Source organism: Chelon labrosus, assembly GCF_963514085.1.
Source record: "Chelon labrosus genome assembly, chromosome: 18".
Taxonomy (NCBI): domain Eukaryota; kingdom Metazoa; phylum Chordata; class Actinopteri; order Mugiliformes; family Mugilidae; genus Chelon; species Chelon labrosus.
Window position 1 is genome coordinate 3,459,878 of NC_140351.1, and position 24,658 is coordinate 3,484,535.

At 44.9% G+C, this 24,658-nt stretch overlaps 1 protein-coding gene across 1 annotated transcript in view; it reads right to left on the bottom strand.

Annotated features, from left to right (window-relative positions):
- Positions 1 to 24,658, bottom strand: part of kcnh2b (potassium voltage-gated channel, subfamily H (eag-related), member 2b) — a gene marked incomplete at its 3' end in the record, with an annotated part of 230,626 nt that overhangs the window by 102,412 nt on the left and 103,556 nt on the right. The window contains exons 3-6 of the mRNA XM_084565710.1: positions 5,700 to 5,855; positions 4,973 to 5,180; positions 4,158 to 4,483; positions 3,859 to 4,070 (exon numbers count right to left, since the gene is read on the bottom strand). Coding sequence (XP_084421836.1) covers positions 3,859 to 4,070; positions 4,158 to 4,483; positions 4,973 to 5,180; positions 5,700 to 5,855 — 902 coding nt within the window. The remainder of the gene's footprint in view (positions 1 to 3,858; positions 4,071 to 4,157; positions 4,484 to 4,972; positions 5,181 to 5,699; positions 5,856 to 24,658) is intronic.

Here is a 24,658-nt window from a genome sequence, read left to right on the forward strand (position 1 = left end):
GAACAGAGTCAATTACGTTGCAAAACTCAACAACGGTGCAGAAGTAAATATGTGTTGCACTCAAGCTCCGTCTCAAATCAAGCCCTTGTTCATTCAGTATCTCATCCCTGTGTAAGGGATCCTCAGCAGCTCCCTCAATAGTGAGATATTGAGCGCTCAGTATCGCTTATCATCTTTGTTATGCACAATCATTTGGCATTATTTGGTCCCATTGCAGATTTTTTGGAGCTGCTATAAATGAGGGTGACATAAATAGATCTTTTTGCTCATTCACAAGTCTGACACTCAAATATAACAGGAGGCAGTAAATGCATGCACTATGCAGTGAATAATGAGTCACCTTCAGAGCGTACGTCAGCCACCTAAAAATGACCTTACTTTAATAACTTTGGGCTACTTTGAGCTTGACAAAATCAAAATTACTTTTCAAAATTCAACAATCCAACCTAGAAAAGAAAAAAGAGTCTGTCAGCATCAAAAGTAAGCTCACATTTGGTATTCCATGCAAAGGCCTTCCTAAAAACCAAAACCGCTGTTCACCACAGACACATGCACCAAGCCTCAAACCGCAGACACGCGCTGTATTCGCTCTATATCCGTCAGACTTTTAGCAGATGGACACGGTTCCTACCACTTTGTTGCTGGGCGCGGTGTGTGCCGTCCATTGCTCCATCTGGATCCCACTGTGGAGTTGGATGTGACGGGCTTGCTTGGGTAAAGAGGCAGCCTGCGTGTGTGTGTGGCTCTGGGTATAAGAGATCGTTGTGTGTGTGTGTCAGGAATATTGTATGAGTGCTGTGATGCAGTGTATATCTTAGTCCATAGCTAATCAGCTGTCCCCTAAAGGACACAGCAGTCGACATGGGACCTAGAAGTGACACTGAAGTGTGTATGTGTGTGTCTAACTGTTCGCTGAGGCGTGATCCCAGTTATTTTTCTGCACCGTTCAGTTGTCTGCTCCGTGTTGGACGCCTCCACCAGAGCTGAATAAGACCTCCTCTTTCTTGGCATCATCTCAGCCCTTTCTTCATGCTGGGTAACGCCTCAATTACGAATCACCTGCACACGAGTCTTTAGAGGAACTCACAAAGATGCACAATTGTAAGAAAAAAAAAAAGGTTTTCCAGAACAGTTTCCAGAATAGTTTGCGTTTAAAAGCAATCCAGGCATGCGCTTGTGCAGCCCACATTCATGTGCCAGTCAGAGTGCAAACATCTCGGTCAGGAAGAAGCACAAGAGGCACAAAATATGTTCAGAAACACAAGTCATCCCATATGAGAGAGAAAATCTGCATGTGTTCTGCGTTCAGGGAGTCAGATGTTTTATGGAACATGTAAATTATTCAGCCTTGTTTGCCTTTCAACATCTTTTTCCTTCTTCTTCTTCTTCTTCTTCTTTGCTCCTCCGAGGGGACCGCCGAGGCCTGCCATCGCACAGCTCGGTGCGGTGCTGCCATCTTCAGGTCCGAGCTGGCAACGCAGCCCCCTTTTCTACAACATCATAATCTGTACCGAGCAGTTGTTCTCAGGCCTTCGCCGCGCAGATCAAAGTAGGTTTTAAGATGAACCACGGAGCTCAGCTATAGATTTAAATGATTACATCTCTCTGTATTTGAAGGCGTAAGCGATCACTGAAATCAGCTGCTGCGGCCGACTGAGAGACAACAGGAAGGTCAGAGGGCAGGTGGAGGCAGCTCTTAAGGGACTTAACATAAGACGCATAAAAACACCCCGCCGCTGTTTTGATGTTATTGTTGTGTAAGGTCTTTTTCCTTTCCCACGCGGCCCCCGCTGATGCTTCAGATATCCTCGGTAAAATGTCACAGAAGAGCGGCTACGTATTAAATGGATGCCAGATACATGCAGTGAAAATTCAGCTCATTTAATGTTTTCTCCAGTCTTCTAAAAGAGCTCTATAAATAGCAGCCCATAGCATTTGGAGACACAGCTGGTGCTGTTCCCTCCATCTGTAACAGAACATATAGTATGCAGCATCGGCTAATGCACACGCATGCCTGCACACACACACACACACACACTCGTTTGACCTTGCCAGCTGCACCTCACATACTGTGTAGCATGATTGCATTAGCTGTTGCATCATCAACTTCTGGATTATTGATGTTCCCGTTCTTTCTCTGAGAGACAAGCGAGCGTAGTGTCTCAGTAATACAATGTGAACGAGTGGATCATTCATATTCCTCTTTAGCGACTCAAAGCAGGCTCTGCTTCGGGCGGAGAGCTTAGCGTAATCTTTTTCTGCTCTTTGTTCGCATCACTCCGAAGACGGGCAACCAAACACGAGGACGAGGCGAAAGCGCCACATCGACAACTTAAGGTTTAAGAACTTCACTGGTCTCCACGCCGAAGAAGTTTGAATAGAAATTGTGTTTTAGGGAAGTGAGACGTGGACGTTTTAAAGTTAACAGCGCGTGTCTCGCTGCAGAATATTCCCTGCGGCGAAAAAAAAAGGTTTGCAAACGAGGAGCAAACTGACAAGATGTCAAAAACGGTTAAATAAAATGTAAATGTGCAGGTTCATCGTCCTCTGCGACGAAATTGCAAAGACTCAGCACACCCTGAAACGAAGAAGGACAACGATCTGTGACGAAGACAGCTTCCTCTGATTTAAAAACTAAAAGGCTCAATACCTGACTGTGAGCAAAGAAGACAAGAAAACTACTTTGTGTATGTGACGTTTCACTCCACTGAAGCTCTCTTCAGACAACTACAAAGGGTTTTATGATCTCGAGTGAGTTATTTGAGTTGTTTTCCAAATGCAGAAGACATTTGTGCAACAGGACAAGCTCCTCGATTGAAATGCCAACGCAGGCGTTCCTTTTTCCACGGGGGGTTCCACGCAGTTCCCCGCTCCTTTGTCCTTTCAAAGTGAATTACATTGTAGAAATGTCAAAACCTCAGCAGCACTTGAAGTGTATGGAGCGGCTTTATCTGTCATTTCGAATGGAAGCAGCCAATCGTGTGCATGCACGTGCGCATAGAAGCCAATGGGGCACCTGCAAGGAGGCTTGGTCATGTGGCATCAGGCCAACCAATCACACACCTCCACTTAAGCTACATATATACCAGCCAGGGAACACCTGAAAGTGTGAGCTGGGTATTTTATCATCATTCGGGCCAAGTGCATTAAATTGGCGGATAGGATGAAACGACATAGATGGTGCATCCATCATTATTCATCATGAAGATTCCAGAAGCAGCGATTTATTTCTCCAAATCTGTTTACTACAAACACATGAGATTCAGTCCTTCCACATTATTCTTCACATTACTCTATATTCTATAACATACAACCCAAAAGCAGCCAGCTGTAGGTGTTACAGCGTTCCTGTAATGAGGAGCTGACTGTAACGCAGGCCCTGAGACGGAACATCTGGAGAAAGAGGAGCTTTTTTAAAAAGCAATTATGGCGAGAGAGGCGATGAGATGGCAGCCTGTGAGAGAAGGAGGGAAGAGACTCTGCTCTGACTGGAGATAGATAGAGAGAGAGAGACGTACTGTAAAGTTCTGCCTCGCAGGCCTTTCTCTCCTGCTCCCTCAGTCAGCTGCTAGTAATTGCCACAACACCACCATTCATTATCATCTCATCAGAGTTCAATCAATGCATCAAGCATTTTCATCCCAGAAAATGACTTCGATCAGACATTCAGTGATTATTGCAAGCTTCAAGGATCTGTCCCAGAAAACCTGAATATTCTCGCGCACACGATCACAAGCGTACTTCTAAAACTTATCGTCCAAGTTGAGACCCTAGCGCTGACGCAGCCCAGACTGGTTGAGACCGGCCACTGGCCCTGCACAGCACAACCACACACTCCACACGCGGACTCAGTCCTACCTGTGTGACCTTCTCTGTGACGTGGTGCGTCCGGTCGATGAGTTTGCAGGGAGCTATGATGTCCATCTCCCCGGTAGGCAGCGCGATGAGCGGGTCCGGTTTGAAATCCACAAAGTTGAGTGTGATCTGAGGGATTTTAGAAATTGTGCGATACCGCATCAGGTCAGAGTCTGACGTGGAGTTCAGTATGTTTGACTTGCTGTTCACCGCACCTGTAAACACACACACAGAGTCATCAGTCAGAGGAGACAGCAAAGAGGATGATAGATGATATAGGTTTGATGGCTCCTCTTTCTCACCGGTGCTGCTGCTGGCCGGCCGGACGCTGGCTCGCCGGTTCTTTCGGTCCCAGTCGGGCCTCATGGCCTCGATCTCGTCTACAGAAGATGCGCGACGCATGCTGTGGAAGCTTTCCCGCGAGCGGCTGTGCGACAGGGTGCAGTTGGAGGCTGAGCCGTCCGGGTTGAGGCTGAGGCGGTGGTGGGGCGCTACGCAGGGTGATGACTGGGTGAGGGGTCCCACCAGTTGTCCTCTCTGGGAGGAAGGTGGAGGCGGGGGTCGCTCAGAGCACAGTAAGGTACGCTGGTCCTCCTGGTGGTCTTCTGGCCAAGTCTGTAGAGCTGACCTAGGAAACAAATGTCATTAATGAACTGGATAATTCAGGTTAAATTCAGTAAGTGTCTGACAAACTAAGGCCCCGTTTAGACCATCCATCCCGGGATATCTGATCACAAGTGTCCAGCTTAAAGTCCAGATGTGAACACACTCAGGACACATTTAAGAGATCTGATCTCAGAGCACATTTAGAGTTGGTCTGGGTCTCATGTATTTTAACTCATTCCTTTTAAAGACCTCCTACTCACCAGGGGTGATCTTGCGATAAAAATAAAGTAAAGATAAAAAGCACTGTTCATTAGTAATGGGAGAGTTTTAAATATTCTGTCCCTGTAGCTGTTAATTAACTGAATGTGGTTATATGAGGATCCATGTGGCGTTACGTTATTTCCTCAATCACTGGTGTCTTTATTTTATCTTTATTAGTTTTTGCACAGACCTTCTGTCGGAGGGTTAAGTGTGCCCCAAACACGTCCAAAAGTAACCCTCAGGAATCTACCTGCACCCACTGAGTTGCTCCTGGTGGTCTGGTGGTATTGGTGGAAGGGGCAGGAACTCCCCCAGGCGTAAGGACTCTTGACAGGGAGGGTCTGGATGCAGCGGCGTCGCAGTGGGGATTTGACCGGTTTCTGCGTCGTCCAGTGACGCTTTGCTGTTGGAGAGGGAGCGGAGCAGCGGGAGACGCAACTTGAATCCTCGTGGGTGACCTGGCGGGCAGAGAGAAGAGGATAAGGCTCTACAGGGCGACAGGTGGAGTCCTGATATTAAACTGGGGAGCAGGACAGTGAGGAAACCTGCAGGATATTCTCTGTGGTGGAGATTTTGAGTGGATCAGCAACATTTTTGAAACACAGCTTCACAAATGGAATCTAGGAGAGTACCATTGATTAGATTTTGGTTTAAGCCACAAAGTAAAAAAAATAGAAATTAGAAATATTATTTTGTCCTACTTTAAACGCTGTTCTCCCGTGTTATCCCTCTGGAACATTAGTTGCACAAATAGTTTTAAAAAAGCATTTATACTCGGGATTTACAAGAACGAAAGAAGCAATATGGGCACATGGGGTTGTAAGCACTGAAATATGAGTTCTCCAAAGTGGAGGATCAATCGTGTAATCTGTGCTCAGGCTTCTTTATTCACTCCTGATGGAATATCAGAAAGAAGAAGCTGAAAAATTAGCAAACAACATCAAACATGTTGGCGTCAAAAGTGAGTGGTTACCTACCTGTGACTAGCCAGGTGGGCAGGCGGTGGTTGAGCTCCTGTTTGTGGTCTTGGAGGACGTCATCTGTCATGACCTCGAAGTTGAGGATGAACATGATCACCAGGCCATCCTCGTTCTTCACTGGCACCACATCCACCATGCACAGGAAGCAGTGACCTGCAGAAGGAAGGGTTTTAGAAGTTGGATTAATTATTTGAGGGAAGTAGCTCCTCACTGACAACAAGTTAAACGTCTGCATCATGAATCAGCATGCACACGGACTAACTACGCAGCCCCGCTCTTCACGCATACACGTTTTCATTCTTCCTTCTTGTTAAAGGTGCGTCTGCGTTAATCAGCTCACACGCCGTCCTCTGTGCGAGGCCCCGGGGCACGTTCGCGTAATCTGCCACGCGAGCGCTAAAACAGCTAAGTAAGCCTGAAATTAGACGACATATGACAGTAGGTGGCTGAGCTGGGACGCACTGTGCTCCACGTACCGGCTCGACTAGAAGTCAAAGTGAGCGGTTAAACGTTAAAAAGGCACCATCATGACAGTTTGATCCGACTCAAGTAAATCGTACAAGAGTGAAGGCGAAATTCTCAAAGTGGACCAACATTTGCAACTTCTTTGAAGCATTTTACAGCAGGAAATATGACGGATACTGAATTCAGATTCATACCTGGGCCCTTGTCCTGCGCTAAAATCAAGTCAACAACCATAAAATATCCATAAAGCTTCATGAACGACAAGTAAAAGTTAGATGATTGCAACAAGTGATCTTGCAGATCCATGTCTTCTCAGTAATAAGACAACCAGCTCCACCTTTGTGACAGCAAAATAACAGAGAGCATTTAAATAACTCTCCTTTTTTATTCTCAAATGTATTCAGAATCATCTTTGACTTATCCAGCAGTCATGTTATCATGTTACACATCGCTTGAATCCATCTTCTTGTCATTACAGCTTTACTGTACAAACCCAGAAACACTGAAACGCATCCTGTCTGCAAAATAAACCCTTCATGCCGTGCTTCGTCTTTTTGAGAATTTAAGAAAGCTATTTAATTTCTGCCTATAATCCTAATGTCCATGTTTGTTTCTCCTAAACATGGTCGCCTCTGCCATGAACACACTGGCCTTCAAACAGCTCCTTTCATATCCAGCTCTGATCCTTCTCTTACCTGCACAGCGATGGTCAGTGACCGGTTCTACAAGTGAAAGCCACGGAGCCCCTGCAGCCAACACGGTGTATGTTGCACAAACCAAACCAACGTGCCTACTGCACGCCTGCCTTCAGCCACCACCCGCCTGCCTGCCATTCACCTCCCATCATCGCTGGAGAGTGGGCCGAAATCCGATTGGACGGCAGCATAATCCCAACACAGGAGGGAAAAAAATAAATAAATAAATAAATAAATATGAAACACACTCAAAACTAAAGGATTACACCATCTGGCCACATCCAGCAGAGTGCGTGAGTATGTCTGTTTGCATGCGTGCTTATATACGTGCACGTGTGTAGGTGGATGACACGGCCGATGTTCATTCACAGGCTTCGTCAGGTCATGTCCATTCATGCCCGCTCTCATTAACAGACGTGACACTGCATTTGCAGATTTTTTAATCACTGAAGGTGTTGCTGCATCACGTCTAAAGCTGCTTTACGAAGCTCCGCGAAACATGCAGCACAAATGCAGCAGGCTATCCCTTCCAAGGCTTTGGTCCATGTTTGCACATTTATCTTTTGTCAAATGGAAAAAATAAAAAGAACAACACAAGAAACGAATCAAAACAAAGGCTGTGCAAGAGAATATCTCCTTGAATTTGCTAGGTTGTGCTTCAGTCTATAAGTACAGTCAGTGTGATATCGTCACCGTCATCAGGTTGGAGTAGAAACAAAGAGTATTGTCCAACTATCAAAGACAAAGTCAGCAAATACAGCTTTTAGGAGGAAATGGAGGTCATTACTGCCTGTGGTTGTTGAGTGTTGATCACTCTTATTTATTATAAGTGATTTTGTAATTGTCCACTTGTCTCACGTTACTTGTGTCAAACAGATTTAACTGGATTAATGGATTCCCTCACTTATTCTAATTATTGTCTCGTGAACAGGAATCAGAGCCAGATTTCCAGCGCTGGTCCTCCCTCTAGAGGGCTTTCATTGCAGACCTCATGCTTCTAGGTGCATCCCGTCCTGGCTGATAATGTCCATGTCCTCTGTCCTTAAAAAAAAAGACACTGAACCAGTCATTTCACTCATCCTAACCAAACATCAGGAGCAGAAAGCTGCGTGTATATGCGTGTTTCTCTGAAGTCACCGAACTCTGCGACGTGTGTTTTGACAGATGTGATTTATGCACATGTACACACATCCGTGCACGCACACACTACAATGTAGGATTAAATGTCAACAAAAGAGGATTTAACTTCAGCTGATTGTTTTAAGTCGCACTCTGTATTGTCAACTCTTCTTATGAATCTGGAGCAATTCATTCCCCGCCTGTGTGTACACTTTAAATACACATATCATGTACATGCATGGCTGCACGCTTACATAAATGCATGAGTGCATACAGTGGCACTACGGTGTCTGCAGACCCATGCACTCATGAGTAGGTTTATCTAAGTGTGTGTGTCCTGAATTCTGCAGTGTGGAGGAGAGATTAAGCCTCCACATTTTAAGGACATCAGATGTATGTTGTTGTTGACCGCCGTGCCGCCTCCGTCTACTGTAAAAGATTTCCTCGGAGAGCTCTCTGAAATGAATCGAGCCCCGAGGTTAACAGGGCAAATACCATCTGATCTAAATGCTCCGCCTGGATGTATTCCAATTCAGCGTGTTCCAGCTGATAATCTGATTCAGCGCTGCTGATTTACAAAGCTCCGGGAGATTATCACAATGCGCTAAAACACATCCAAAAAAAGCACAGAGTGCAAACTGCTCACGGTGGACCAGGGGCCGGGGATGTTCCAGTGGTCGCACGGCGCGGTGTGTGCTCATTAGACGTGGGCAATCGGACACGCCACCAAACCTCACACTCTGTTGGGCTCTGCAGTGACTTAGCTCTGCTTCCAAAATCTGAAGGCACGGCAGCTCTGTCTGATGTGGACGTTTATACTTTAGCTCACAGCAAATATTCTTTAGTTGTTATGTTCACACAGAAGTTTGAAAATTCATGACGAATGATAACACAGTAGTTTATTCTCAGTGACAGTTTTTAGGATTATATTTGAGCCCCTTGAAAAAGATTAGGATTCATTTTATAACAAACTAGATGTAGCCCCAAAACTCATGCTCACAGTGTCCACAAATAGTAGATAGATAGATAGAAACAGATATTAAAGATATTTAAATTATATAATAATATCATGGAGTGGCTGTGGCTCAGTAGGTAGAGGGGGTTGTGGGAAATTCGGTGTGGTGGTTAGCACTGATGCCTCACAGCAACAAGGTTCTGGGTTCTAATCCATGGGTACTCCAGCCTCCTCCCACCGTCCAAAGACATGCTGGTTAGGTTCATTGGTGATTCTAAATTGGCCCTGTGATAGACTGGAGAGTCCGGGGTGTACACCACCTCTCACCAAATGACGGCTTGGACAGGCTCTAGTCCCCCCAGTGACCACCATGACACCAAGAGGACAAGAAAATGTGAATTAGCTGAAGGAACTGCAAGAGGGAACTAAAACATAAGCAAATTAAAGCACTAATGACAGACAGAAAAAAAAGAAAATAGTCAAGAAAACATTAAAAAGAAAGAATAATGGACGAAAGTAATTGTTTTGGGTTGTGTTCGCGATCCATTTAGGATGAGGCGGCGGTAGAGAGTGAACAGGAATGAAAATGACTGAACCCTCCCACTGCCGACTGTACAGCACATTATTGCCTGCTGGGTTTAGAGGGACAAGGTGGGAAGGATTAGCTGTTCAGGAGGATCTTTCTTCCAGCTTAGCGGAGGATGACAGAGGATTGGAGAACGGTAAACAGACTTGGATGTAAACTCCCCCCAACCCCCATAGGTGACCTGATGTCAAAACCTACACATGCAGCAACTCAACAATTCCTCCAACGTGGCGACTCGCGGGGAGGCCGGGGAGGTTTGAGAATCGATCGTCTTGTTTTAACCTTTTAAACCTCGGGGAGAGAGAGAGAGGACGATCTCTCTATCCACTCCGCCGTAGAGCATCCTGCACAGTGTTGGATTAGAAGGGTCGTGATATCTGCTATGGAACAAGCAGACAGCAGACGTGTCATTCAGCTCAAGGGACTATGCAATAAAACTGCATCCGATTGACTGTGGAAAACTGAAATGTTTAAATAATTCAACATTAAGCAGCAGTAAGCAGGTTTTTACAACTACATCAATGGCCACATTGCTTTTTTTTTTTTTTTTCCCCCAGGAAATATCGTTATGTTCTTCTACTGGGCATTAAAATCCTTTATCAGGCCCATCTGAAGCTTTGAGGCTTCCCTTAAAAAGCTATGCGTCCACTCCTCCTAGTGGACAACAGCTGTCTCTGCACACTGTGCAACAACAACAGAGAGAAGAAGAAGAATTATACAAACCAAACTATAAACCATTTATATTGTTCCTGTAACACTGTAAATTTCCTGCAGGCTCAACAAAGGATCAACTGTACCTATTTAAGACGCTGCATGAGCATTTCTCTTCTTCTGTGTTTTATTTCTAGTAGTTTTGCAAAGTACTCTTCTAATTTACATCGACCAGCCACAACATTATGACCACTGACAGAGAAGAAAAGTAAATAACATCGACCATCTTGTGACAGTTCAGTGTTCTGCTGGGAAACTTCTGGACCTGGCATTCATTGGTGTGGATGTTACTTAGACATGTAGCACCCACCTAGACCAGACCAGGCACCCCCACCCCATAGCAATGACACTCCTTGATGGCAGCAGCCATCCCCAACAGGATGCAGCCACAAAAACTCTTTAGGAACAGCAGAAGGTGTTGACCTGGCCTCCAAATTCACTAGATCCCAAACTGATCAAGTATCTGTGGGATGATCCACAGAGGCCCCTCCCCTCAAAGACCCCCCCACTAACAACATCCTGTTTCCAGACACCACAGGACACCCTCAGAAGGCCCATGTCCATTCTCTGATGAGTCACCACTAGGGAGACCTGCACAATATTAGGAAGGTGGTCATAACGTTTTGCCTGATCTGTGTAGTTTCAGTGTCAGTTTCTGGTTCCATAACTCAGAAAATAGTGTGCATGCACGTATGTTATTCCTTATGCAAGACCTTCTCAGTAAGTGACTACCTGTGTTCCCATCAGAGCAGGGATGTCGCATCTCAAAACCATTAGATCAAACCGTCCATTACGGAGGGAGAACGCACATGCATCTGCAAGTGCTGGAGAGATGTAAGAGGATGAGGATGTGAGCTGTGTTTCTTCTCAAAGGCTCTGTTCTGTGTCACAGATTCTCTCTCACACACACAGTGACAACGTGATGGGGTGAGGAGGGAGGAGGGGAGGAGGGGAGATGGGGAGGGGAGGGTGAGTCTCATTCACAGACACGGTCTTTTTCGCTCCATCAGTCTTTGGCAGAAAAAAAAAATAATAAAAACTAAAAAGAGGAAAAAGTGCAGATCTTTATTTCCACTGAGACGGCTTTAAATATTCTGCAGGGTAGCTGGCGGCAGGCCATCTGTTGAAGCTTGCTAAGTTCCCGGACACAGTCAAAGCCAAAGAAACCCCCCCCCCCCCGACTTCAATCCAAAACACTCAGACCTCACTCGCGTAATTGCCCGAAAGTGTCATTCAGCAAAGTAAAAATATAACGTGCACAGTTTTCCACCGTGGTGTGAAAGGAAGTGTGAGGTGGCAGATGAACACGCACTGTGAAATCACTGAGAATTTAAAAAGCTGCTTCATGTTACACGTTCCTCTCGTCTTTCCTCACTTTTCTGTCGACTGAAGGAAAAACAGCTACATTAATATTTCCTTCCAGCGCTATGAACGCTAGCGTAGCCAAACTTAACCTCTGACCTTCAGGGAAAAAAGACCAAGACGAAGAAGAGGAAGTTCACTCTGGACATAACATTCTTGTGTAAGTGTCAATTCGTCCATAAACTTCTGAGAAGGAGTCTGAGTGCAGAGAGACCGATAAGAAATGTACCATGCAGAAATGTGTCTCTCCTACCTGTGCAGTTATCACCACTTCTAGCAATTATATAAAGATACGATGATAAATGCACCACAGTGGCGTATGCAAATGTGCAAATGAAACAGGATTAAATTAATTTTTTATTCATCAAGAGTCAATAAAAATAAACAAATTGTCTTAAGACGCTGAACAGAACCCAGCGTCTGAAACCCCCAGAGCAGCACTGAGGCGACGGCGGCAAAGAGAAACTCTCCAGACCATATGGGGAGAAACATCTGCTTGAGAGCAGCCAGGTAGAGACAGGAAAAGAGAGAGGGAAGGAGAGGAGAGGAGAGGAGGAGCAAGATAAACATGCATCTGACTAAAGCATATTTATTTAGACTTTAATGATCGGCATGGGAAAACGCTTGGTCACAGCAGCTTAGTTGCACACACGCACACAAATATATATATATACATATAAATTTAAAAAAATTTAAATTAAAAATAAAACAAAATATTAAAAATTAAATTAAATTAAATTAAATGAAAAATTAAATAAAATTAAATAAAATTAAATAAAATTAAATAAAATTAAATAAAATCTATATGCATATGTATATGTATATACAATATACACTATTTATGCAGGTAGGATAAATGATAAGGTGCAGTAATATGGATTTAGGAGCATTAACATGAATATGTGTAGAATCTCATCTTGCATTCATTTTACCTGAGAGACTGAAAATTAATATAAACTATATGCTATAATGACTGAATAGGTATCACAGGCAGGCTGGAGGATGATGCATTCAGGTGGGAGTGGATAACTGTAACCCGTGGAGACTGGGCAGGTTGATGAGGCCATGACCACAAATGAGTAGTAGCATGCAGCTCTACGGTTCACAAACTGCTACACAACATAAAGTGAGTACTACGTCAGGTGAAGAGAACGAGAAAATGCAATGAACGCAGTCTGTTCCTAAATGTTTGAGTCCGTGGGCTGAAATCTCCCAGTTCCTAGTAAACCACAAGGTGGCAGGGCACAACAACCCTTTGGAGATGGATGTTATGTACTGAGGTAAAAGCAAGGAGCTTCACACACACACACACACACACACACACACACACACACACACACACACACACACACACACACTGACCTGCTATGAGTAGCACCTTCTCAAATGGAGAGACATGAAATTAATCTGGCTATTCTACACCGCAGACGAGCCTCATACAGGTGTGTTATTCTGAGAGGGCTGCGCAGTGAGCTGGGTGACATAATGGAAAAATAAACTGGCGTGTGTGTGTGTTTGTGTGAATGTCATACAGACTGTTAATATTGTGTGTGTCCCCCACGCCTCCCATCCCTCCCTCTGATCTTGGCCACCAGCTGCTCTGTGATAAGTGATATAACATTACTCCCGCGTCCAGCATCGACACACAAGCTCGCGGATGCCACGTGCTTGACCCCTGCGCCCGCTTCTGGATCGTTTTGGGACGAGAAGCGGCGGAAGGACAAACTAGTCCAGACGACAATTCATCAGGCTCTCTCTCCTGTAATAGAGACAAATAACCAACTGCTTGCTGCTGTGTGTCTACGCGGCAAAGTGGTGCCTTTGCTGTAATCGACTGTGCCTTTGTGCAGGTGTGCATGCTCTGAACATGCTGTGTTTAAATGTCCGCGATACACTGAGTGACACATTCTGCCCCCTGTCGGTGGGAAACGAGAAGGTATGGTGGATGCGGCTGAGTTGTGCGTATGATTGATGCGGTGGAGCTGATGGGACCGGGGTGGCTGGGAAGCTGACAAGGCTCCCCACTGACAAGGAGATCCATTAAACCAGCTGTCTGTCCCAGAGGGCACCTGTCCTGGATAAAGGATGAGGCTGCGGTAGTGAGTGAAGCCCTGGAGTTGTTGTGTCTACTCAGGCCTTGAAACCTTAATAATCAGGTTGGCAAACAGCAAGCAATTCTGAGATTGTTACCACAAAGTAATACAGATAAACCATTTGGAAAACTGACGCAAGTTGAGGTAAGTATGCATTTACGGGACGGGAGACCGTTTTTTTGAATATTTTAACTGTTTAGAATAAAGCACACCTCATAATTCTGACAATGATGGAAAAGATCAATTAAAAGAATCGCTCAAAGCAGCCGCTCTCCCGTCCTTCCACATGGCCTCTCTTGCACTTAACACCGGCGCCAAGATAATCTGGCGAGCTTTTTTCCAATCAAGGACACTCTCCTTCCGCGGCCTTCATTAAGTCTCTCCTCCACACCCTCTCGTATCGACGAGGTGGAGAAATGAGCGGCTGAGATAATGGAGGGGTGGATGGATCGGGTGACTCATCGCATATCGAGGTCTCGCATCGACACCCAAGCCCGATCCGCACACCTCAATGACCAGAGAGAAGACGACGCATAATCAGGAGGTCAGAAGTTCACGGGGAGTTGATGTATTACTTTTCAAATCTGCTGAGCATACTGCTAAGTCACAGTCTCTTTTTTGCAGGATGGAAATCTTGCAAAAGATTCTCCACGTAAGAGGCCTCTTTAAACTGATGAGAACTACACTTGAGTCTGCGTCTTAGAGCCCAGATGGGACAGGTTCAGACTGGGGCTGCTGGCCACAGAAGGCTGATTAAGAGATTAAGCTCGGTTTCTATGGCCACTGTTTCATCTCCATTGTATTTGCACATACACTGAAATATGATTTCAAAAAGCAAAGCAACCGGGTATGAGTCTGACTCGGGTCAAGGTGGGGCTTTAGATGAAAACATGTGCAACAGCTTGTTGTGTGAGTGCCTTTAGGCTCAGTTACTGTATGTGACAGTATGATAAGCCACCTGTGAGGGATCACTAGCCAGGTTGTCTGAATGTCTCCGCGTGTTTGACACCGCGGGAGGCCGCGGTGTCAAACACGCGCGGCATAGTCGGCCGAATGTCTGCACCCGCCCGCCCTCCGCCGCTGAGCTCATGTCACACCCACTGCTATTAAAAGATTACATGTCAGCGCTGGTGTGCAGACACGTACACCTGCAGCACACCTATCAAGAGAAAAAGACGACATGTACACAACGTGACACCCAGAGGATTTGGAGGTATGTATCGCACACAGGTTTCTATAGATTACGTGTCAAAGCAGCACACAACAATACGCTGAGGTCCATCTAGGTCAGAGCTCACGTCAATGTACTGCTCAGTTACAATTTCCTTCAAACTGACAAGACGCCAGATGGAAACTGGGAAAAATAAAGACTTTCTGCAGATTCTCAGCTTTCATTCATTGTAACCGCTTGTCCTCTGTAGGGTCACGGGGGGGCTGGAGCCTATACTAGCTGTCATTGGGCGAGAGGCGGGGTACACCCTGGACAGGTGTCAGAAAACCATTCACACTCACACCTACGGCCAATTTAGAATCACCAATGAACCTAAACAGCATGTCTTTGGGCGGTGGGAGGAAGCTGGAGTACCTGGAGAGAACCCTTGCCACCCCGATTCTCAGATTTTGCTGCAGATTTTTGAAAGTGAAATAAAATTAAAATCCAAATGCATGTTTTGGAAAGCACGAGAAAAATAACATAAATCATACAGTTGGGGGTTTAATTCTGATAACATCTTCTGAAACCACATGATCGTCCTTATCCACATGCAGACACCTGCTGCAACCCGTCCATAACAACATACATATTGACATGTTAAACAGTATAAATGTAAATACTTAGCAACATTCTCCAAACATGATTTCCTCGGACAGGTTGTTGTCTAGTTAATTAAAGCTCCACACGCCTCGATCGGCTTTGTAAAATGGGAATTCAATCAGCGTGCCCATTAGCCGAGAGACCGGCGTGGCGATTAGCTGGAAGAAGCTCTTCAGTTAGATTAAAGAGACTCAGCAGATGAAAACGTCTTGTTTCACAAGAGCTTTCTTTATTCTTCAAAATGAGTTTCATTGCGTTAGCAGCAGGGAGAGTGCACACGTGGAAGTGCTTTACGTAATGTTTTTGCATACAGTGAGCAATTTGTAGAGAAGACCAAAGTACGCCATCTTCATATTATAAAGTAAGTCGAGATTCCAGCTCATTTAAATCTGTTTAAAGTATAATTTTAAACATTCACTTCAGGTTTAAAACTGCATTAAGAATCTACTGTGACATGCCAAACTCAATTAGAGCAGAAACAACAGAACACCCAGGGTTTAAATGGTCCTGCTGATCATTTGCAATGACACTAATTTACAGCGTAAACTCCAAGCGCAGTATGATTCGCAGTAAAATAAAGGTTTAGATGGTGCAGTGTCGTTAATTACCGCGTTCAAAATGTGAATGGCTCTTTGTGCAATTTCCCGTACCCTTTCTACACGAGTAGAACGCCTCGTCGGTGACACGCTTGACTTTTTAATGACTTCTCAAGAGAAAGAGTAGCGCCAGAGTGAAGTAATGGTGCCAAGAAAATATCCAAATGGGTTTGATGTAACAGATGTCAACGCTTAATGGCTCAAGACTGGCCAAATGAGCACAGAAGTGGACCAGTGAAGGACGAAACTATGCTATGATCCACATTACACAACTCTATACATAAGAAAACATTACTCATTACACGATCAGGCATAACATTATGACTAATACTGTGTAGGTCTCCCTTGTGGTGACTCTCAGAGAATGGACATGGGCCTTCTGAGGGTGTCCTGTTGTTAGTGTGTGTGTGTGTGTGTGTGTGTGTGGGGGGGGGGGGGCTTTAAGGGGAGGGTCCTCTGTGGATCATCCCACAGATACTTGATCAGTTTGGGATCTAGTGAATTTGGAGGCCAGGTCAACACCTTGTGTTGTTCTTCATGTTTGTTTGAGTTGTTCCTGAAGTGTTTTTGTTTGTGTATCTTGCTTGAATGGCTGCTGCCATCAAGGAGTGTCATTGCTATGGGGTGGGGGCGCCTGGTCTGGTCAAGGTGGGTGCTACATGTCTAAGTAAGTTGTCCAGAAGTTTTCCCAGCAGAACAATGAACTGTCACAAGATGGTCGATTTAGTCTTAAGAAGACAATATCAGACTGTAAATGCATTTTTCTAACATTTTAGTCCAAAGCAAGATGAGCTACCAGGTGCTGTAGGCTTCTCTGCAGTTTGATACGTGCACTCGTGATGTCCTTGACTGGCTGGAAGATTTGAAACGTGAAAGAATCTTCCTCAAATACTAAGCAAATACTTTGAGGGCAGACAATCATGAAATTGAATCAGTGTATGTACGGTGCACTTACATGTTCAGGGTCTTAAATCTTTAAGCTGCTAAAGTATCTCTCATTAAACCTTGGACTCCACGGGTCTACTCCTTACTGCCACCCTGAAGACAAATCTGCCATATATGTTATACTGCTTGTCTGCTTTTATTCTATTTCACAATGTGGAGTTAAACGAACAGCGTGACCTTTAAAATGACTCATTGCTGAGGTAGGCAGATGGAAGAGTGATGAATCGAGGAGGAGAAAAAAGTTTTATTTCCTGTCCAGGTCTGGAGTATCATCATGATGATGATCCCCATCCACCTCTGTCCCAGCTGTCTACCGGACATTCCTGCGCTCTGACTGTTTACAGACAGATAGGGACATGCAATCTAGCAGTGATGTGCATTAAAAAAAAAAAAAAAATCATGGGGATGAACCTTGCAGAGTCAGGCGGAGGTGAAGACGAATTTCTGAGTATTTCTGCTCGAAAACATTTCACAGCTCACGGTGCTCATGGAGTTGTTATTCATCGGAGAACGTTCACAGATCAAAGAGGAGAGAGGTTACAGAGTTCGCACGAAAAATAACACTTAACCAGCGAAGCACAATCCACAGAGGAAAATCAAGGTCTGTATAAACAAGCAGGAGGATGTGTGTGTGAGAGAGAGAGAAGTCAGCAGGACACAGTTGGAGGCGATAGAGCCATTTGGAGGTCGGTTCAGGTTATTTGAATATAACCTGAAACGTGTTACTTAGAGCTGATTTGAATGGAAAATTCTGTGCTTATGCAAAGTTTTCATGGATCTTGACGAAAGGCCGGAACTCACGATGGACACGGGATTTGCATACAATGAAGTCAAACTAAAGCACTCACTGCATGGCACAGGCTGCATGTTTATGGCTTTAACATACACCGATGGGGCGTAGCATTATGACCACCTTCCTAATATTGCGTAGGCCTCCCTGCAGGATTTAACAGCTTCTCTCTGCACATGGAGCAGAGTGGATCAGATTTTTATGTCTCCTAGTTTTACTCATCGTCTGTACAGATTCACAGCAGGTCAGGTAACAAGCTATAAACACAACACTGTCTGCATAAACACTGATCAGGCATAACATTATGACCAACTTCCTAATATTGTGTAGGCCTCCCTTGTGGTGACTCATCAGAGAATGGACATGGGCCTTCTGAGGGTGTCCTGTGGTGTCTGGTCGGGGCCTCAGAGAGGAGGGGCCTCTGTAGATCATCCCACAGATACTTGATCAGTTTGGGATCTAGTGAATTTGGAGGCCAGGTCAACACCTTGTGCTGTTCTTCATGTTTTTTTTTTTTTAGTTGTTCCTAAAGCGTTTTTGTGTGTGTGTCTGTGTCAGGCTGCATCCTGCTGGGGATGGCTGCTGCCATCAAGGAGTGTCATTGCTATGGGGTGGGGGGTGTCTGATCTGGTCTCGGTGGGTGCTACATCCAGGTCCAAAAGTTTCCCAACAGAACACTGCATTGTCACAAGATGGTCAATGTTGTTTACTTCTCCGGTCATAATGTTGTGGCTGATTTCAGTATGTAGCATAATTTATACCATGCAGGATATCTTTAAATAATTATATATGTATATACAAATACTGAGGATCTCTGTGTCCATTAGTGTGTGCACTTTTCTGCTCGTTGTTTTGCCTTCTCCATCTTTCTCCCACTTCCTCCCTCTCTCTCTTTAAATGTGGTTATATAAGATCTCCAGATTTCCCAGCAGTATAGGCGGCTGTAGATAGACGGGGTATAGGGGGAGTTGCAGACATTTTCAAAGGATATGCATCTAACATACGTCTCCACCTTTCCTGAGCTTTTCTCTCTTGTGCAGAATAAGAGAGAACAGACATCCCTCAGCACCGACGTAGAAGCCTTGCTGACTTCCAAAAGCTTGTGAATGCATCACACGTCCTCCGGTTTTTACGTGCATGCTCGTTTTGGTAGCAGGCCTCTTCAAAACGAGTCTGTAATTGTCTTCTCTGTGTGGAGAAAGCCACTTGGAAACACGGCTTGTAATTGCTCTGTGATGTGACTAAGCAGCGAGGTAAGCGTTTTTGGCAAACCACAATGAAACTTGTTATCAGCGATAAGCCACTCGCCTCCATTAAAGAGAGCTGTAAGAAAGGATCAAGGTGCGGGGAGAACGACTCGGAGGAAACAGGCAGGAATTAGTGGAAAAAAAAGCAACGCTGGAGTAAAATTGAGTGTAGAGGGAAGGGGCGGATATTTTGGAAAGGGAAAATCCGGTTGACGCAGAGCTTTACGTAACAAAAAAAAAAAAAACTGGTGTCAGGAGAAAAGTGAGGCAGCGCCACAACATCATCATCTCTTAATTTAATTAAGGATGAAGGGGCGCTTCAACAAATGCCAAGCGTGCGACACCTGGTCCCTAATTTGAAGGGACAGCTTCATAAACTGTGGGAACTTGGTTACCTTGGTAACAAAGAAGTACAGACTGGTGGAAAGAGTGAAAACAGAAAACAGGGAGCAGGGACCACTGTCAAGGTTTGAGGAGTAAGGGCTAGCGTTGTGGCGCTGCTGACACGCTAGCGCCGTATGTGTTTGTGTGTGTGTGTGATACTTTATTGCTGACTGCCACCAGCTGTCGTTTTATAAGCCGTGTGATAGTAACCAGAATGTAAAAGAGAGCCTGAAGCCCAACACAAACACATCACATCCATGTCCACCCTCTCAGAGCATGTTCCTTCTCTTCCTGTGGCCTCCAGATATATTTTTCTCCTCCTTTTTGTTCATCCTCCTCTGTCTCTGGCCAGAGGCTAGCATGACTGATGTGTAATCCACCGCCATCTATCCAGCTCTGCTCACATTTCCACCTACATATGAGCAGCAACGACTCTCAGTCTGGGAGCAGGGGAACTTAAACTTGGGCGGACGTTTCCATTAGCAGGGGCCACATAACCGAGTAAGTACAGTACAGATACACTCATAGTACAGCAATGTATCATTGACTACAATAAATAATTGATAATATTTTATTAACGGAGGGGGATTGGATGAAAAGGGTCGAGGGGATGGGATGAAAAAAGTCTAGGGGGATTGGATGAAAAAGGTAGAGGGGGCTCGATGAAAAGGGTCGAGGGGATAGGATGAAAAGGGTTTAGGGGATGGGATGAAAAGGGTCGAGTCAATGGGATGAAAAGGGTCGAGGGGGATTGGATGAAAAAGGTAGAGGGGATGGGATGAAAAGGGTTTAGGGGGATTGGATGAAAAGGGTCGGAGGGGAATTGATGAAAAGGGTCGAGGGAATGGGATGAAAAGAGTCGAGGGGGATTGGATGAAAAAGGTAGAGGGGGTTTGATGAAAAGGTTCGAGGGGATGGGATGAAAAGTGTTTAGGGGGATGGGATGAAAAGGAGGGGGATTGGATGAAAAAAGTTTATGGGGATGGGATAAAAAGGGTCGAGTCAATGGGATGAAAAGGGTCGAGGGGGCTTGGATGAAAAAGGTCAAGGGTGTTAGGTGAAAAGGGTCAGAGGGGATGGGATGAAAATGATCGGAGGCGACGGTATGATGTACAGGATGTTTAGAGTAACTACAGTATGACCAACTTCAACTTCTCCTTATCCTCTTCTCTGTCTTTCTCCATCCTTTTCCTTCATCTTCTACTCTTTCTTCTTCATGGCCAGATTGGAGCCTCTGGGGGGCCGGTTTTGACCCACGGGCCGCATGTTTTTGAGTGTCAAATTCAGTCCTGCGATGCTAAACAGTGGAAATAAAACCAGTCCTACAGAATTATTAAACAGACGCCCCAACAGCCTTTTCCTTTTTCTTCTCTCACACTCACATATGTATGCCTGTAAGTATTAAGAAAACGTACCAGTGGGTGCCTAATATATGTGTAATGAACGAACCAATCCATAATTGGCCTCAATAATCCACAAACCATATCCATGCTGTGTGGCTCATTAGTTTGATGAATATGATCGTTATTCTAATCAATATCTGACCGGCTAATGAGCCAGGCCAGCCAAGCATGGGAACGCAAAGACATGAACAAATTACGCACAATGCAAGCGTGCAGCTGCACAAAGACATTTAGAAAAAACTGTGCGCCCTGTGTCAGTTACATCTACTCAAATGTTGAGATTTTAGTGTTAGCAGTTCAAAGTGTACTAGAGGAGCTCCTCTGCTTCACGCATGCAGCTTTTCATTGCCACATCAGAAGTCTATGCACTCCCTGTGTCAAGGTGGACAGTTTATTTTTATTTTTAGGAGAGCTCACTCAGCCGGCCGTGACCTTGGACTGTAAGTGAAGCTATAACACAACACATCACTACAAGACTACAAGTAGTGAGTAAACCCACGTGAGACAGGACGAGATGCGGCCGTCTTTCACAATGGGACCTCTTTATTTAACAAAGGACAGAAACAACACTAAAAATACTAAATGCATGCATGCTGCCAAATGTATCAGAGGGAATTACCTACAGGAAATCCTACAGCATCTACACATACATAGGTAGATATCTGACTAGCTTCCTCTTCAATTCCCCCCTTTGGCTCAAGGTCTTAGGCTGCAGATACCGTGTTTATGTTGTGCTTAATATCACCTTTCTATTCTCAGCGCTTCTAAACCAGCCAGCAGCTGAGGCTGAGCGCAGCTAAGCTAAACCAGCAGCCAGAAAAAAGCCACAAACTTGTGTAATGCGCAGGAATGTATGAGCACATGAGCGGCGCGCGCGTGAAAAGCCAAGAGCGTGTCTGGGTTTAGGAGGCGATGATGAGTGAGGCGGAAAGCCGAAAGGAGGGCTTGTGAGTGAGTGGATGAGTGACTGAGTGTGTGTGAGTGTCAGTGAATTAGCTGATGAATGAGTACGCGTGAGATCAAGAGGGGAGGAGGGTCGGCTGTAGGTTGCGTGAGAGAGTGAGTGAGTGATTGAGTTTGTCAGTGACAGAGGACAAGAAATGACCAGAGGAAGGGGTCCTGGGAAACATTCATCCGGGGGTTTTGGGGATTATCCATCAGTCTACAGACAAGTCACTGGACAACTGCATGCAAGATAATGTACTTTGCATAATGGCTACCAGCAGTAAAGGATATCCCCATACACTACAGCAACCAGATACAACAAAGCTTAAATATTTAACAGGAGCTCGTGCCGGGCAGTGGTACTCTGTACACGTGTGTGTGTGTGTGTGTGTGTGTGTGTGTGTGTAGGTTGCATTTGTGTGAGTGTTTTGGATGTGACACAAATGTTTCCAGCCCAGGCCATGTGGAAAATTGCCTTCCGTCACTCCAGTTACACCGAAAAATAATCTCTAGCCTCCTGTATCCATCTCCGTGCACGGGACACACAGGTGACCAGACGCAAGGGACACCAGCTCATTCATTCAAACTCAGATAACCACACTATATACACTATCAATGCTGTACTACATTATACTTAAAACCTAAATGTACTAACCACTTGATGTGATTTTGCCTCTCCATGGTGGATCATGTGAGTGGCTGAATATCAGATTTAGTTCACTCTTCAGTTCTTATTACTAAATGTATTATTTATCTGTTGATATCACGTCTTGAGGTCAAAGATTTATCTTGCCAGACTTTACTTATGCATGGCACAGGCCATTTTGACCCTGAATCCACTAGCAGCCTTTATGAAACCCTCTGGGGCTGATGGGTATTCATTTCTCCTTACTGGAAGGAAGAAACTAAAATGAGCCGTGTTACTTGTGTGCTTGGAAACAGCGGCATCTGTGGCCACAGGTTGTAATTACAGGATCCTGGGGCATTAAATTCTGCTGGTGGGACGGAGGTTGGAAGTCATGGGTCCGTGCGGAGGTGCCATTTTAACAAACTGTGCCGTAATGTTACTTGCAAGTGATCAGATTTGTTAATTTAGTAAACTGTGGTGTGGTAATCTTCAGATCCAAATCAAGGCGGCACAACACTTTCCATCTACTCGTATGCTATGGCTGCCACACTAGAGGTGATGAAGGGCAAACAGAAGGAGGAATAGAAGATTGAAAGGGGGACAGGTCAGAGAGCAGGGGAGATGAATTGAGCAGTGGAGAGGTGAGAGCTATTTCTGACTTTCGCAGAGAATGGCGGCGATGACCTTTCATCGCCGTTTGTTTGAGCTGAGATAACCTTTAGTGTCAAAATACTACTTTCAGTGAAAGTTACACAAGAGAAAACAAAGGAATAAAAGGATTTAACAGTGAGCCGTTTGATTAAAGCAGAGGTTTTATATTACATTAAAGAGTGAGGACACAGTGAGCCACGTGGCGAGAGTTCAACAAACCTCTGACATACAGTAGTATCAGTGAATGGGTCCCAACTAGGAACTCAGAACCCTGAAATGTTTGTTTGTACAGTTGCAGAAGCTAAAAAACTACTTTTTAAGTAGTATATAGAACATCTTCAACTGACACTGATAAATAATAAATACTACACCGATCAGCCACAACATTATGACCGCTCAGAGGAGAAGTAAATAACATTGACCATCTTGTGACAATTCAGTGTTCTGCTGGGAAACTTTTGGACCTGGCATTCATTGGTGTGGATGTTACTTAGACATGTAGCACCCATCTAGACCAGACCAGACACCCCCACCCCATAGCAATGACACTCCTTGATGACAGCGGCCATCCCCAGCAGGATGCAGCCACAAAAACACTTTAGGAACAACTAAAAAAAAAACAAAAAAAACATGAAGAACAGCACAAGGTGTTGACCTGGCCTCCAAATTCACTAGATCCCAAACTGATCAAGTATCTGTGGGATGATCCACAGAGGACCCTCCCCTCAAAGGTCCCCCACTAACAACATTCATGTTGCCAGACACCACAGGACACCCTCAGAAGGACCATGTCCATTCTCTGATGAGTCACCACAAGGGAGACCTGCACAATATTAGGAAAGTGGTCATAATGTTATGCCTGATCGGTGTATATAACATGTCCAAGTTAGATTTGGTTATCCGTCTAACTCAGGACAGACAGGTCAAGCTGATTAAAACATTTACACCATGATGCTATTTGCAGTCATACTTTGCATCAATGCATCTTTAAAGGAGCATCTAAAAGTATCTACAGTGCTTTAAAAATAACTAGCTGTAATCACACAGGTGCACTGTAAAATGTAAGGTGTTCTTATGACTCACTGGAGTGACATGACATAACTCCAGCTTATATAACTAAGCTATCTCAAACAGTGCTGATGGCACTGAGTGGGATGAGGAATAAAAGAGTTACGCAGGGCGACCTGCACTGGTTTCACCGAAATAAAACAGTCCAGCAGAGAGGTGGAGAAGAGAAGAGGAGATAAGAGGTGTGTTCAGAGTTGCTTGTTTTTTATTTTTCAGTGAACTTTTCTTGACTTTAAAAGTCTCTGCTTTCTGTGGACACGACACAGTGGTTCTCCCCGCTCCAAACAGAAACTGATAAGACGTTTAGATGGTGTGAAACAAGACAGGAAATGTATTTACATAAATCCTTTACAGGACGTTTCACTTGCCCGTGTTTATTTTCAACACTCCTATCCCACTCACTTCACGTTAGCCTGCTGGCACTAATTGCAGCCCTGGCAAGTTACTGTCGCGCCCCAAAGCGACAAGAGTGACACTCGTTCTGCTCTTGAAAGCATTTA